Consider the following 17,352-nt stretch of genomic DNA (forward strand, 5'->3'; position numbering starts at 1 on the left):
AAAATAACAATGTCTAGTGAGCGACTACAAATAGCCTGAACATAGATAACGCGCCTGACAGACTGTAATTAATTTGCAACATGCTTTGTAAATATCGTAATTTGGAACCTACTGTGCCCAGAGACCTGCGAGTCTCAACTACCATTGCCTCTTTAAAGATCTGTGCATCTCAAAATCTCAAACGAGACTCTGAATGATTGAAACCTGCGTGTTTCGCACTGCTCACAGACTAAATGCGATTTGTTCACCTGGAAACTATCTCAATAAAACTATATATTTACAAAAAGAATAAATAAGAATTAATCCTGACCGTTGTGCGCGTCTGATCTGAAACTACAGGAAACGTTTGGTTGAAGTTATTGCTGCCAAAGGAGGTTCAACCAGTTATTAAATCCAAGGGTTCACATACTTTTTCCACCTGCACTGTGAATGTTTAAATGGTGTGTTCAATAAAAACATGGCAACATTTCATTCTTTGTGTGTTATTAGTTTAAGCAGACTGTGATTGTCTATTGTTGTGATTTATATGATGATCAGATCACATTTTATGACCTGTGATTTGTGTAGAAATCCATATCATTACAAAGGGTTCACATACTTTTTCTTGCAACTGTACTTTCGTCACAATTAGATATCTTTGTCACTTCTGATATCAATTGTGATATGAATTAATAACATATAAAATGGATGCAAATTACTTTCCTTCGTTTTTTTTTTGTTTTGTTTTTTATCTGCACCAACCTATTATGATGTTTCAATATTTCATGAACATTGTTAGTCCTTCTGTATTACCAGTCAAGTCTCATTCTCTGTTCCCAGTCATTGTCCTGTATTCTGTTACTGACCTGAAGCTTGTCTCAGTGGAAACTTTATATATTTGGTGGGTGCACATTTAGTTTGATATACAATGCTTACTCAAATATTTCCATGTATATTCAAGGTAAATAATCTCCAAAGTGGTGCTGGCTGACACCAGAAACATTGGAAATGGACCAACCTTGGATCACAGAGAGTATACTAAAAATGACACTGGAGATCATCCACTTGATGACTGGAGAGGTGAGAAATCTCATTTACCAAACTTAGAGAAAACAATGTTGGATTTATTTGAGAATCTGTGTCGTTGATAAGGGTAAAGTGTTTCCAAGGTGTCCTAATTTTAGTTTATTCCATTGGAATGGTGTTAAAAAGCCAGGTGGCTTTTAGCCTCATTGAACAGTGAACATTCTTTAAGGTTTATTTGTATCAAATGTTGATGTGATTTTATGTGTTAACCCTATGGTCTTTTTAAAGGATTTAATTGTTGTGAAGAAACCTGGTGACCGTGCTGCAAACAGCCCAACCATGGAGGTTGATGTGAAAAAAAATGAAGAAAAAGTTTTGGAATTAGCAAATAAGATCATTCAACTGCTAACCGGACAGGTAAGTGTTCATAGGCATGGCATATTAAACATTGAAATATTGATCAAGCTATTATGTTGAATGTATTATTTTGTGTGATGTAGGTTATAATAAACACTGGAGATGTTGCCGTTTATTTCACACTGGAAGAATGGGATTATCTTATAAAAAATCAGCATCTATACAGGGATGTGATGCAGAGTGATTCGTTACTTGGCTCACTGGGTAAGTGTTGTTTTCTATGTATACCTTCAAACAATGCACAGTTAAAATATTGCCCTGTTCTACATAAACTAAATTTGGAAAGCAATTTGTCATATGTTGTTTGTTTTAATGAGATCATTGTTAATTGGTAAACTATTTTATGACACAGATGAAAGTCCTGATATGGACTGAACCGTCGATATGATGTAACCCGAGTTTGATTAAAATAGACACATTTTCCTGATTAAGAAGTCCAGCGTGTGCCTTTCTTCGTAGATATTTATGTAAACTTAGCACCGTGGCACATACATCACAAATGCGAGTGCAGGGTTGTGGAATGAATGAATGAATATATATATATATATATATATATATATATATATATATATAAAATCAACTTAGGGGCTCTGTTTTTACCCCTAAAATACAAAAGGCAAAGGAGGGACTACTTTTTTTTTTTTGGGGGGGGGGGGGGGGTATTTTCCCACGCTTGATAACATGTTAAGTCACCAGAACAACTACAGCTTACTGTATTTGTTCTGGTGAGTTTAATCCTTCCCTACAGGCTTTTTGCTGTAAACACTGCCTTTTTAGAGAAAATGCAATGTTTACATTACAGTCTAGAGCATACATAGGCAACCTTTGGCACTCCAGATGTTTTGGACTACACCTCCCTTGATGCTTTGCCAGCATTATGGGGGATGTAGTTCACAACATCTGGAGTGCCGAAGGTTGCCTATTCCTGGTCTAGAGATACCTCCACTGGTCACTGCTCATTTAGCTGCTAGATGTTCTTCCTGGAATAGTGCTGCACTTTCCGCATAGAGATGCATTGATTTTGCTGATTGGCCAAGGCTGTGATTGATTTGTGCTGCTTCTGCCCCTGATCTGCCTCCTTGACAGTCTCCCCCAATCCTATGGGAAAGCATTGTGATTGGCTCAGGCAGATCAGTGCAGAGCCAGCAGATGCAGACTTGAGTTAAAGTAAGATCAAGATTGTGTTTCTGAGCCTATAATGTTTCTTTAAGGTAAGCCCCATCCACATCCTTTATCAAGTATAAACTGCCAGCATACTAACCTTACCATTGCTTCCCTATTCTTCAATCTCGCAAGACTTTTTTTTTTTTTTTTTTATTATAAATTCTTTTATTGTTTTTTTCAAAACACTTATACAGAAAGACCGACAAACAAAACATGGGTTGTTTTGCATAATAATAAACATAAAAAACAGGTCAGTACTTATTCCAACAAACAAACCCAATACATAGTACAACATTATCTGCGGGGGTAAGCCAGAGGGTAAGCCGGGGGGGAGGGTTATCTATACTCAGGCCACTGATTCAATGGGAAACAACTGAGCTCTTTTCGCTCAATGATTCAGGGAATAGTTTCTAAATTATTAACCCAACTTTGCCATAGATCAAATCTTTTTGGGGAATTCAGATATGGTATACTTAAATCTCTTTCCATCCTCGCCTGGAGGTTAATTTGATTTTTAATAACCTCCCAGGGCAGAATTTGATTTGATTTCCAATTCCGTGCCACCACAATTTTAAATGCGATACAACAGTGAATTATAAAACTTCTTATTGAGTGTGACATATTCGGCCACTGCATATGTAGCAGAACTACCTCTGGTTTCCTTTCGAGTTCTATTCCTGTTAAATCTTTAATAAACCTTATCAATCTCACAATTGAAAGCTGAATATTTGAGCAGCTCCACCATATGTGGAGAAATGAACCAACCTCTTTTTCACATCTCCAACATCTAGCTGTAACTCCTGGGTATATCTGAGATAATTTACTCGGGACTAAATACCATCTATAAATCACCTTATAGTGGGTCTCCAAGAGATTTAAGCATTGGACCTGACTACGTGTATTATTTATGGCTTTACACCAATCTTGGTGTTCCAAAGTACAGCTTAAGTCTTTTTCCCATTTATCCTTTTGTGGAAAACTAGACACTTCTTTAATATTTCTAATTACCTCTATAGCTTTAGCCAGGACTTTAGGTATGGCCTGATTTGAGAATATTAGTTTCAACATAGTAAATAAATTTCCTATCTTTCTACTAAGATGTTTTTGCAAAAAATATTTAAGCCTCAGGTAATTAAAGCTCTCTCGTTGAGAGAGGTGATATTTTTGTAGAATAGAACTAAAAGTCATTATTTTGTCTGATGATAATATCTGTGACACTTTAATTATACCATGTACTCGCCAGCTCTCTAAAGACAAATTGGACAGATTGGCTTCTACAATCCTCAGATTTGCCGAATCCATTATTGTAAATTTCAAATCTAGTTTCTTTTTAATTTCCTCCCAAACTGGCATCATTTGGGCCCATATCCTATTATTGTTAATGTCGATCCCCATTTTATCTAGACTTTTCGTATTCCATATCATGCCCTCAGGGGTTTTCAAACCTAGATCTTCCATTTCAATATTAAACCAACTTTCTTCTTTGGCACACGCTAGTTGGGCCCTGTACATATGTGTGATCACATTTGCCCAATACATCACTTTTATATTGGGGAAATTTCCTGATAGAGTGTCTCCCACTTAACTCTTTCTGAGATTATCAATGCCACGCCTCTTTTTTTTTTCTCCTTCATGGAGGCATGTATAATAATTGGGAACTTCTTTCCCCCCCACGTTGGTTTCTCATTTTGTCTCCAATGAGTCTCTTGTACTAGGCAGATGTCAATTTTATCTTTTATCATTTGGTTGCGCAACAGGGATCTTTTATACACCGTATTCAGGCCTTGAGCGTTTATAGACAGGAACTTAACCATATTTTGTTCTTCTCCTTCTCCTTTCCCCCCTCCTGACTTTAAAACCTCGCAGATAACACAAATATAAGACAAACAACATTACAACAGCTAGGGACATTTTAAGTCCCAAAACTACACCTATCTCTCCAGAGACCTTAACCTGGCCTCTGTGGATAGCCCCCATCTCGTAAGCAACCTCTTGCTCCGAGACTTGTGCTTATATAAGAAAGCATCAGGCAGGGCCATGGGGTAGCATCTAAGGGCACGAACCTGGGGGGAGAACCAAAAGGGAGGAGAGGAGAGAGGAGAGGGAGAAAAAAAAAAAAAAAAAAAAAAAAAAAAAACAACTGCAGTTCGATTATGCTAAATTGTGCTACTTGTTTCCTCTTATATATATTATTCATTATACTATTTTGTGCCCATTACTTCCACCTTATATATATTGTCCTGTGATTAATTTTCTACACCGTTCCTTTTTCTAACCCTCTATAGTGATTGCTTATTTCAATTTATTTCAGTTTATCTATTCCTTACACATTCTATACTATAACACTCCAGTTTAAATAGTCTAGCGACCTAACTACACTTATATCTTTAATAAATGTTCAATACAGATTTACCCTTCACCCGTTTGGTGCTATGTTCAGTGAAGTTACAACCCATAACAGATAATAAATACTTTTACCCTTTATAGGGTTTAGCCCTTCCTAATCATTCATTATACTAATTTGTGTCCGTTACATTCAATCTTATTTATAATATCATTTAATTCGTTTTTTACAGTGAACCTTTTTCCAATCCTCCATAGTGAGTACTTTTTTATAATATAATACCCTAATTTAAATATTCCAGCAGCCTTACTGCCATTATCTCATTATATCCTTATTGTGCTCTATTTCTTTATCCCTTCAATCATTAAGTGATATATTTAATAAATTAAGCAAACTTTTACATTGTGACTTTATCTTTGTTACTCTTATAATCCTTTACCAAATAAAACCTTAGTTGCCTCACAATTTCTCCTATTATATTGCATACCCCTATATCTTCTATTATTCTATACTTATTACTTCTTCTTTATCTATACTTAAGTACCACTTTCAACCAATCCTGCAATAGGAAAAAAAAAAAAAAAAATTATCTTCATTGGCTAATTTAGTTTTTGGAGAGCATACTCGCTTTAGTCCAGTCCTCTAGCTCTTTAGCTGAAGTAAATGTTCTCCATCTATGTTCCCACCACACAATTATTTTGGATGGCTGTATCCATTTATATTTTATCTCATTTTGCTTCAGAGGTTCTAAGGCTTGATGAAAAGTTTTTCTCCAGCGTCGAGTTTGAATTGATAGATCTTGAAAGGTGATTATCTCTTTAAATTTCTCTGAAAGATTTTCTTTATTCCTCAACAGATTCAGCACTTGTTGTTTACATGAGACTGAAAAGAAACATGCTATTACGTCTCTTGGATAATGAGACGGAACTTCCTTAGGTTTTCTTAATCTATGTATCCTTTCTATGATGGGAACAGCGGTTTCACACTGTAGGCCAGCTTCCTTAAAAAAAGATAGTAGATAGTCCTTTAATTGATCTTGAGTTACAGCTTCTGGAATATTTCTGAAGCGCACATTGCACCTTCTTGATCTGTCTTCCAGATCTCTAATCTTCAGATTAATTTGTTGTAGTTTATCTTCTGTTTGAATATTCTCTGATTGCAAGTTCTTTATTTGATCTTCCATTATAGTAATTTTATCCAATGCAGTAGTTAATTTTGTATTCATTCTCTCCATCTCTATTTTAATTGTGTTTAAACTGATGGTGATCTGATTGGCTATCAATGCCGCTTGCTCCTCCAGTTTAGTCACAAGAAAATCTTGAGAAACAAAGTTAATCTGTTCCAAGCTTTTTAGGCTTACTGTCTGTGTGATCTGGTCTTGATATAGGATCTCGCTGTCTTTCCTGCCCTGTTTTTCTTTATTGGGTGAGAAGAACCCTGATAGTTTCGTGGGCTGGGAGTCCTCTTTTTTCTCTCTGGACTTAATTTGTTTCTTGGTCGTCATTATGGAGCTCTTTCTGTCTTCCCTTGTTCGGGAGAAGAGTGGCCCTTTAAAAATGATGTCTCTGCTAGCCAGTAGCGTTTATCGTTGTTTCTGAGCTTTTAAGAATAGCTGCTAAGCTTATATAAGCATTAATCTATTACAGCCTCTTTTATAACTCTTTGTTATATTTCTCTTCTCTTTTTTCCTTTTTCTTTCCCCTTTTCTGTTCCCTTAACACACAGGAGATCCCTCCACTCCCTGCTTTAACACAGCCCTCTTATCGAGACCAGTATATACCAGTAGACACTTATCTTTTATAGAAGCTTTAAATATCTTCTTCTGGTCCCCGTAGCGCTTTAGGAGCCTTTTAGCCCACCTCAGTGGTTGATGCACCAGCTCTCTCTTCAGCCAGATCTCCCTTCAGCTCTCTTTCCCTCTGTCTTTAGCAGCCTTAAGCCTCTCGTTTCTCTGCGTCTCTCCGTCTCTCCTCGCCTCCTCGCCTCATCTCTCGTCCCCTCACTCGCGCCCGCGCCCGCTCCTCATAGCTCCGCCTCTCGACGTGCGCACGTGGCGACCTCACGCAATCACGTCCTCACGTCATCACGTCCTCGAGACGTCCATAGATCCCAATCTCGCAAGACTTATGTGTCTTCCACTTTTCATACATGCGAAGCAGTTGCTGGTCATGTGCAAGATCCAACTCATGAGGTGGGCAAGAGGAAGGGAAGGCAAGCATCACAGCCAGGCTACTAAAGATATGCTCTATATTTGCCAACGTTACTTTGGCAAGCACTTATCTCACTTTGTTGGTGAAATGGGAGTGACAAAGTAAACTTGTTTGTATGCTGCAGAGGATTGTATTTCACAACCATAGCATAGTAGTTGTATATCCGTCTGGTTTATGAATTATTCACAACAACAATTTCTTGTAGAAAATAAAGCTCAAAAAAGTGTTAACTCTGTTTTATAGCCAGTTTTAATTATTGCATTTATTTCCATTCTGTAGGCGGATTGAAATGCAGAAACAGAAAGAGAGGAATTTACCAAGCTAATTTGTCCTCCAATAACTTAATTGAAGATATAAAGGATGCCAAAATGAATTTGGATACAAAATGTTTCAGAACTCAAAAAACAAGTACAAGTAAACAAAAATCTGAATTGTATGTGAAAGAAAATCCTGTAGATATTGCCAATGATAAACCTGGATCACTCCATTCTACTCACATCAATGAAATTTCACTCTCGAGTAATATTAGAGATTCTAATATCCATACAACCATAGAACAGACATCTATTTGTATAAGCCAGGATGCAGCCTTGTGCGACAAAGTAAAACCTCCCGAACCTAACAGATATATACCTACAGATCATGTGCTGGCAGAATACATTAAAGATGAATCTATCTCCTACAAAGAAAATTATTTCACAGACCTTTACAGTTCCACAGAACGCACAACTCGTCTTATTGGGGAATCATTGCAGGCTGAAGGAAATATCAACTTAAACAAACGTGCAGCTACAGAACATATACAGGCAAACATTAGCACAATTAAAGAAGAACCAGGATTATGGGATAAAGAATATAGCACAGGCACTGCCACTTACACAAGTGTACCACAGATAGCATATAAAACTAATCCTATTAAGGAGAGCTCTCCCATACATAAAGGATTTATCATTTTTACAAACCCTAATGCACATCCACTTGTTGAACATAACTCTACCTCCCATAAACATCACAAGGCACATGCTACTTATACTCCTCCAGAAGGTGAAAAAAAACAATCAGATCTACATTCAAGGGAGGAAATCAACACAGGCATCTTTGCAAAAATTCTGCCCAACTTATCAATAAAAAAATGCAAGAACTGTGGTCAAAGCTTTAATAGTAGTTCCACCTATACAAATCACCAAGGATCAAGCACCAACCACAACTGCTGTTATTATCAGAAGCATGTTATTAGTAATGTAGAACTTCTCAAACAGCCATCCACTAGCTCAGAGAAGAACCCTCTTAATTGCTCAGAATATGGGAAATGTTTTTCTTCAGATGAAAAACTTGTTAAGCATCAGTGGGATCACTTTAATACAAATAAATTATCTTGTTCTAAATGTGGAAAACACTGCATTTCGGAATCTGAACTTCTAACACATCAGAAAATTCATACAAGCACTAAAATGTCTGTGGGCTCGGATTGTGGAAAAGTGTTGACCCAAAGAGTAAACCTTGGTAAACATATGAGATCTCATCCAGACGGCAAATATTTTTTTTATAAATTTGACCTTATTCCACAGAATAAGCTTCACCAAGGAAAAAAGTACATGTGTTCTGAATGTGGAAAATATTTCACTTCTGAGGCATTTCTTATTAGACATCAAAAGTGTCACTTGGCGATCAAGCCATTCTCATGCTCTGAATGTGGAAAATGTTTTCAAAGAAGTGGAAACTTTCTAAAACATTGCAGCACTCACACCAAATATCTGGAAGTGTAGGGTAGTTTAACATCATCATAATTATTATTAATCTTTTATATATTTGGAGGAACCGGTTTACTCTAACACCATGACCACTTCTGTGTTTAGTTGTGATCATGATGCAAGGAGTATGTAAACAAATGTGGGTGAACGTTGAAAGCTTTACTCGGCAAGTCAAAAATCTTCTTGTTACACCTGGGATAAAGCAGATACAGAAAAAAATGAGCTTGCCCTACATGTCAAGGATTATTTCAGGAAAGATAACGAAAGTTCTTAAGGAGGAGCTTCCGGCTCTTTTGGGACCGCATGTAAGAAGTTCGACCATTATAAAATGGTTTAGCTGCTTACAATAGGGGTGTAAATCCTGACACCTCTTTAGTGGTTATGGTATTTGGAATGTTCCTTTTTTAAATTAAGAAGTGATGTAATATATTAACAACTTGACAAACAGAAACCAATACTCTGAGTTTTGAGAAGCTGTGCAAGCTTCTAATCTAAAATGGAAAGAACGTATAAAACACCAGATGTGTGCACAGTATGCAGAAGCCTAAATGTGCTTACTGATAATGTTGTTAATACCACCCATATTCCTATAATAACCCCTGTTTAATCAACATATTTCTTCTGTTTTCAAAGAGGTGGTGAGGAAGGGAGTGAACTGGAGAATGCATGGTGGTGAATTCTAGAAATGTGAATATCTAACTAGCTCTTAATTTCTTTGCAGAAGAGTCACTAAAATACCTCCCTTTATACATTAGGTGGCAGTTTTAATTTACTGGAGTTTTCTTTTCCTGGCAATTTCCATGACCGCACCAATAATGGGTTATATCCTCACTCTGCAGTCAGGACAGGAAGTATAAATGAACAAATGTTAAGAAATACCCTTCCCTCGGTAAAAGCCTTTGTCTTCTTATAAAGCCTCCACTGACAAATGGGAAGTCAATCCTGCCATGTAAATGACCAAGGAAAGAAAATCTGGTAAGTATGGTTAAGAATTTCCTGGCCAACATGGCAGCATCTCTAATGGGCGATCCTTAAGCCAAGAAGGGAGGGAGTCATAAGTATCTGTAAGTATAAATATGGTGTATTTGAAGCGTCAAGAGGATGTGGAGGATAGCACACTGGCCCTCGGGGAAAAAAAAATGCCCAATGTTGCCATTGCCTGAGCAGAGTGAGGCGTGATGAATGAAGGAATCTCCAGTCTTAATCTAGAGCAGGATTTTGCAATAGACAGAGCTATTCAAAAATTCAAACACAACTGTATATGTTCTAAAAAAAAAAACCTCATAACAACTCAAATACAGGTTGCGAAAATAAAGTTTAACTGGATACGAAATTTTCATAAAACCATATAACAGAAGAGGAAGCTCCCTATATCTCATTAACTAGTCAAATAAAACTCCTCTCTGAGTTCTGTCTAATAAGATACGCCTGAATAATCAGCAGAGCCCTCCTTTCAGACCCAAAGGATGAAAATAAGTAAATTAGGATTGTTTAAATTTGACACTAGTACATAACCTCCAAACAAGAGGTCAGTCACTGCCACATATTTAACTGCTAGTATATCAGTGTAAGAGAGATGATCTAAAACAACAGAGCCCAGCATACATGTATTCCCAACACACATTGGTCACTTGGAAAGAGCAGACATCAAGTCTCTCTGAGTCTTACACAGGACATCAATTCTGTGATGCTGCAAAGTCAGAACCAATCCTCACATGCATGTTCATAAAATGTAGATAATTTGTAAGTAGCTGATTATCCCTACAGATAATAGAAGTAGTAAAGAAAGATATGGCAAAATATTAAAATTAGAATAATGATACTGTAAGACAAAACCAGATTTTTTTTGAATGGACGGTACTGCACTCAAACAGAAAAAGGAATAAGATGTTATGTTAAATCACTGCATTCAGTATAACATACTGTCCACTATAGTTCAGTTATTTCAATAGGTATAAGCAACCTGTTAGAATCAGGGTATAGCACATAGAAGTAAAGTTGCTGTTGTAGCATGAAACCTCACAAGACCGTCTAGCAAATCTTGGAATATGATAAAGTGGTGTAATATTTATAGCATAGAGCAGGATGTAGGTTAGTATCCACCCATTTTAATTAAACCATGTGTAGGTCAACCTAAACAAAAAGAAACATTATACCATAAAGTATATAATGAGACATAAAAAAAAAATCTGAAAATATTTTGCTCTATTGTAAAATCCTGGTAAACCTGTGCAGTATTTGTCCAAAATTATAGTCATATAGGACTTAATACATAACCTAGGACCATTTCCCTGTCCCCTTTTAGATCTGTCAGATTTCCAAAGATATTCAAATCCCTGCAGGAACAGGAAAAAAAATAAGGTTTCTACACAGGGAATGGAATTTATTAACAGTTGATAATACTTTGCTTCCCGATTACTGGATCGGGATTGCACCCATTAGATAGATATGGCCGTGCCAACCAGGAAATACAATATATTGACTCATATTGAGACCAGGTACATGTTGTATAAAGTTCTCATTGCCTTAAACATGTATAAATGTTTCTACCTCTTAGTGTTTTGTCACATTAATGCCACTTTAAGTTATGTGTGTATATACTGTGCAGTTTATCTTTAGGTAATGTAGAGACCGGTGACCTAAAGACTTTTTTTTTATTATTATAATAAAGATTTTTGTTTGGTAAACAAGTATATAGTTTGTCTTCCTTGCTATTTAATTTTTTACAATGCATTGAAAACCTAATTGCAAGATTTAGGCCAAATTATCCAGGTCTGTAAAATAGGTGAATTTATAGGGTATTTAGAATGCTGTGGTTTTGTAAACTATATTTCTTCTTGCTAATTTATATATTTAATTTTATTTAGTGAATTTGAGAGGCTGCGTTTTACATTGCCTGGTTATATGTATACTAGCACTAGCCTAAAGAAAATGTAATTGCCCTTTTAAATTGTGTCTTTGGAGGGTATCTTATAAAACAAACCTAACATACACTGATCAGTTACAACATTAAAACTACTGATAGGTGAAGTGAATAACATTGATTATATCGTTACAATGGTACCTGTCAAAAAATAGGATATATTTGGCAACAAGTGAAAATTCAGTTCTTGAATTTCATGTCTTGATAGCAGGAAAAATGGGCAAGCAGAAAGATCTGAGTGTCTTTGACAAGGACTAAATAGTGATGAAAAGACAATTGGGTCAAAGAATCTCCAAAATGGCAAGTCTTGTCAGTTGTCTTGGTATGCAGTAGTGAATCTGTGTCAAGGTCATGGGCTTTCAAGGATCAATGATGCATGTAGGGAGCGAAGACTAACCTGCCTGGTTTGATCACACAGACGAGCTACAATAGCTGAAATTGCTGAAAATCTTAATGTTGGCAATGATAGAAAGGTGTTTTGAGTGGTCTGATGAATCACGGTTTTCTTTTAGATCAGATGGGCATGTATGCTTTGTAGTGGGAAACAAATGAGAATGGGGCAACACTGGATAACAAGGCAAGAAGCAGCACACATGTGAAGGGGTATTTACTCCACCACCCCTAAACACGAGTAGGAACTAAAAAAAAATAAACCGGATAAAGCAAAGGCATAGTAGCATAGGAACCAGATAATATGTAAAGTAAAAAACAAGACAAGGAAAAGGCACAATAAAATCTAATAATAAACCTTTAACAGTAATAAAGTAAATGAGTAAGTATCCCGAAAACGTAGTATCAGTCTTGGAGTCGTAATCCTTTATTTAAAAATATTTCTGGTGAGGATTTTGCTTAGTTAGAAAGAGAATGGAAATGGAAAATTCAACACAGATTCTTGTGGGAAGATCTCTTCTTGGTACTAATGTCTTGTCACAAGAACGTTCAGGTTCACCTTCCACAGTCAACCTCAAAATCACCTTGTCACACTTGCCTCCAAACACTCACCCCACCAACACACTCAGGCCCCTATGTAAAATAACCCCCACACATACTTTTTTAGAAAAAAACAGAATAAGGTCAAAAGAGTACCAGACTTTAATAAATAGAGATGTTAAATACAGTCCTGTTCCCTCCTTTGTAGTGAAAAGAACACCTGGGGGTGCTAAAAAGGACATAGCGTAATTACTGCATAATAGTGTAACTTAAATATAAGTAACTGTATCCACTCACAAGGTTCAAAGGCAGTTAAAATCTGCTGGACACTTTGCTTGTATACTCTTAAAGAACAATGATTGAGATGAATGTAATGGATCGCCTGGCACCCCGACTGGGTACCTCCGTTAAAGGATGCTCCTAGCGCTTCCTGAGGCCTCCAAGCACTCTAGCCGACACCACAATCACCGAATCAGAGAGGCATATAAATCCTCTCAAGCACATGAATGATGTAGACAGTTGAATAGGAACCATACAAATAGGTTTTCAATCCTAGCTGTCAAACTGGAACAGCATACAATAAATCCTCCCCCAATAATGAGACGACACTTCACTTTGAGGGTTAAACAGGAACTCAGGTGCTGGGACACCCAGCCTGGTTTTTATTACAGTTATTGCAAATACAGAATACAGACCGCCCACAGGGAGGGATAAAACAACCAATCATATCACAGTTACATCCCACATATTCCCTCCCCTTATCCTATTTTAAAATTAGATATTGATGTGAAGATGTGAAGGATGTGAATGGTGTTGTACTCGTGAGACATCGCTGATTACAAATATGTGCATTTTTTTTACAGTAAAACCTAACAGTATTATGACATTCACAGCTAAAATGACGGAAATACAAATTAAAAAAAAAAAAATCTTATTTTCTCACATTTTTTTAAAAGTTTATTCATAATAAATTATGTTCCATATATGAATAGTTAATGATAAATTAAAGCAGTGTTTCTCCTGAACAAAATGATATATAATAAGTGTGGGTGCATTTAATATGAAAGAGGTGAATTACGGTTGAACAGACATATAGCGCAAATTCCAGTTTTTGTTTACGTTTTGTTTTGATCAGAACGTGTACTATTGACTCCGTCCTGAAGGGGTTAAGAGTATTACTTTCCAGTTTCTAATTAAGCTGGTTGCAGATTGTTTTTGTGTTCAACAAACATAATTACATCTGAACCCCTGGGGTCTGAAAGCTGAGCCCCCCTTATCTATATGCATTATAAAGCACACAACTGGTGAATCTAAGCTCCAAATCTACTGTTATCTCACAGCTGTGTTTAAAGGACCACTCTAGGCACCCAGACCACTTCAGCTTAATGAGGTGGTCTGGGTGCCAGGTCCTTCTAGGGTTAACCCATTTTTTCATAAACATAGCAGTTTCAGAGAAACTGCTATGTTTATGAATGGGTTAAGCCTTCCCCCTATGTCCTCTAGTGGCTGTCTCATTGACAGCCGCTAGAGGCGCTTGCGTGCTTCTCACTGTGATTTTCACAGTGAGAGCACGCCAGCGTCCATAGGAAAGCATTGAGAATGCTTTCCTATGTGACCGGCTGAATGCGCGCGCAGCTCTTGCCGCGCGTGCGCATTCAGCCGACGGGGAGGAGAAGAGGCGGATCGGAGGAGGAGAGCTCTCCGCCCAGCGCTGGAAAAAGGTAAGATTTAACCCCTTTCCAGAGCCGGGCGGGAGGGGGTCCCTGAGGGTGGGGGCACCCTCAGGGCACTCTAGTGCCAGGAAAACGCGTATGTTTTCCTGGCACTAGAGTGGTCCTTTAACTCTGTGTGGGAAACCAGAAGTTAAGTGAGAGGAAAAAGGAGAAAGAGGAAAGGAATAAGAAAAAGAGAAAAGGAGCAGGAAAAAGGGGGAAAGGTGAAGTGTAAGAAAGACAGCTGGGGTTAATTAATTCAAATTGCAATCTGTAATGTGCTTTTTTAAATTTCAAATATTGTTATTGATACATTTTTCAATAATAATAACAAAATAAAATGTAGCATTACAATCAAACAAGGGGAGTTAAATGTATGTTTCCATCCATTAATATGTCATATGTTATTGCAAGTCAAAATGAACATGTTAATAATAACAAAATATTATCAAAGAGATGATTGTATTTGATGTTGTTTATATCAAGGTATTAAAAAATTAATATAAAAGTAAAATGAAATTAAAACAAAGGTATGGTCAGGTGGAAGTCAAGGAGAAACATTGTATTGATGTATAATGTTCTCTTCCCACACAGCCCAGTCATGTTTTAAGAGATACATTATCAGAGGGTATGTGGAGTGCTAGCTCACAATGCTTACTTTCAAAGACTGATTTAAGAACAACGCTAATAGTTGGTATGGCAGTTGACTTCCAGTGTCTGGGGATTACAGAGGTGGCAGATATGAGTAGGTGACCTAACATAATAGTCTTATTTTTTGTATTTATTTTTTTACAACTAATCGGGTAATTTCTTAAAAATACACAGTTCCAGTGATAAGGATACATTATGGTCGATTATAGAAATAACCAGTCGACGGACATTCTTCCAAAATTTGTCTAGTTTGAGACAGGACCAAAAAAATATAGAGTTTGCCTACCTGACGACATTCCCTCCAACATGCATTAGTATTTGACAATTTTAGTTTAAACAGTCTAGATGGAGTTAAATACCACCTGTAAATTAATTTTAAATGTGATTGCAAATGATTAATACATTAGAAAATCATGCCATTCCTCGACTACATACACCCCACCCAATTCACTCTCCCACTTTGACATATCGTCGTAAATTCAGATGTTAGTCAGAAATCCCAAAATGCTTGTTAATCACTGATTCCTCTTAAAGACTGATTCCTCTCTTGCAACTGTCATTAGTCTAAAACTATCCTTACCTTTTGTGTAACTTTACCCCACTCCCTCTAGCATGTAAGCTCATTGAGCAGGGCCCTCAACCCCTCTGTTCCTGTGTGTCCAACTTGTCTGGTGACAACTACATGTTTGTTTGTCCACCCACTGTAAAGCGCTGTGGAATTTGTAGGCGCTATATAAATAATAACATAATAATAAAAAAATGGTTAACTTAAATTTGTTTTTCAGTTGGTCAAAGGTCATAAAATTAGTAGATAAAAATAGATAATTAATGTGTATGATGAATGTGAAGACCAATAATCCACATCCAGCTCAGGTAATTAGGGTTGCAACACTGATAAGGGATTAGCCCTGGACCAGATAGCAGATAGACGAATATTCTTATATATAGTATATAATAAAGGATATCCCATGATTTAACAGCGGTCGTCGAGAAGGGGGCAGCCACAAAATATCTTTGATAGAGTGAGGGGTAATCTTAGCTGCCTCCGTCTTAAACCACAGGGGGCAATCACGATCCAGGTTGAATTTAAGTGCCATCACCGCATGTATATTAATTTTGGTTTTGTTTTCTAGATCCTAATCGGATATCCACACGTCTGTATCTATACGCTGTACTTTTTTATAGGACCTTACCCACCTTGATATATATTTATATATGTGTTTTTTTTTTTCCTATGTAGTTATATTTTTATTATTTTCATTTTAGGTTTATGTTTATTTTTATATTTATTTTTTTTATTATTGGTATTTTTCCTTTTTAAATAAATTTAATTTTTTTCTATTTTTTATTTATTTTTTATTTATCATTTATTTATGTACTATACAGTGGCGCACTAAGGGGGAGAGCGGAGGGGGGCGGTCCGCCCCGGGTACCATCAGGTACGGGGTGCAACCAGGGCTGGCCAGGCTTGGAGTTCAGTGAGCTGAGTGGCTGCACCGGGTGCCATAGCAGCAGGGGCGCCGGTCAGCCGACACAGCTCACACGCAGGGGCTGGGAGCAGGAGACGTGCACAGAGATTTGGGGGCAGAGCCAGATCAGACATTTAGCGGAGCTAAATGCAGCCTCATACTGCTGCACACAGAGGGGAAGCAGGAAGGAGTCCCTGCTTCCCAACTACAACACAGCAGGGACTGAATCCATTCCTCCTCCAGTTCAAGCTTACTGTAAGTGAGAGAGAGTGTGTGTGCTGTGTGTTACTGTGATTTTGACTGTGTGTGTGTGAGTGTGTAACTGTGATATTGACTATATTTGACTGTGTGTGTGATTGTCTGTGTGACTGTGCGTGTGTGAGACGGTCTGCCTGTGATTGTGTGTCACTGTGTGTGTGTGTGACTGTCTGCCTGTGATTGCTGTGTGACTCTGTGTGTGTGTGTGTGTGACTGTCTGCCTGTGATTGTGTGTGTGTGTGTGAGTGACTGTCTGTGACTGTGTGTGATAACAAATAAGGGATATATCTACTAAACAACTGAAAATAAGAAAAGGGCGTTTTTTTTAATCCTTTAGCTGTTTAGTAGATCATTCCCTGAATTGGTGCCTGTATGTGAGATTTCCATAGTTAAAGATACCAAATGAGGGTGCTGTTTAGCAGATAGCACCTTATTTGGTGTCCTTAAATATGGCAATCCCACAAAGGATAGCAAATAGAGGAGTTATCTGCTAAACAAAGATTAAAATTAAGAGGTGT

At 37.3% G+C, this 17,352-nt stretch overlaps 1 protein-coding gene across 1 annotated transcript; it reads left to right on the plus strand.

Moving 5' to 3' along the window:
- The first annotated feature begins 950 nt into the window (after positions 1-950).
- Positions 951-9,933, plus strand: LOC134575080 (oocyte zinc finger protein XlCOF7.1-like). Its single transcript, XM_063434228.1, has 4 exons — positions 951-1,059; positions 1,294-1,422; positions 1,506-1,626; positions 7,420-9,933. The coding sequence occupies exons 1-4, from the start codon at positions 988-990 to the stop codon at positions 8,904-8,906; spliced, it is 1,809 nt and encodes a 602-aa protein (XP_063290298.1). The 5' UTR covers positions 951-987; the 3' UTR covers positions 8,907-9,933.
- The last annotated feature ends 7,419 nt before the right edge of the window (positions 9,934-17,352 follow it).

This window comes from Pelobates fuscus, chromosome 10, assembly GCF_036172605.1.
Source record: "Pelobates fuscus isolate aPelFus1 chromosome 10, aPelFus1.pri, whole genome shotgun sequence".
Taxonomy (NCBI): Eukaryota; Metazoa; Chordata; class Amphibia; order Anura; family Pelobatidae; genus Pelobates; species Pelobates fuscus.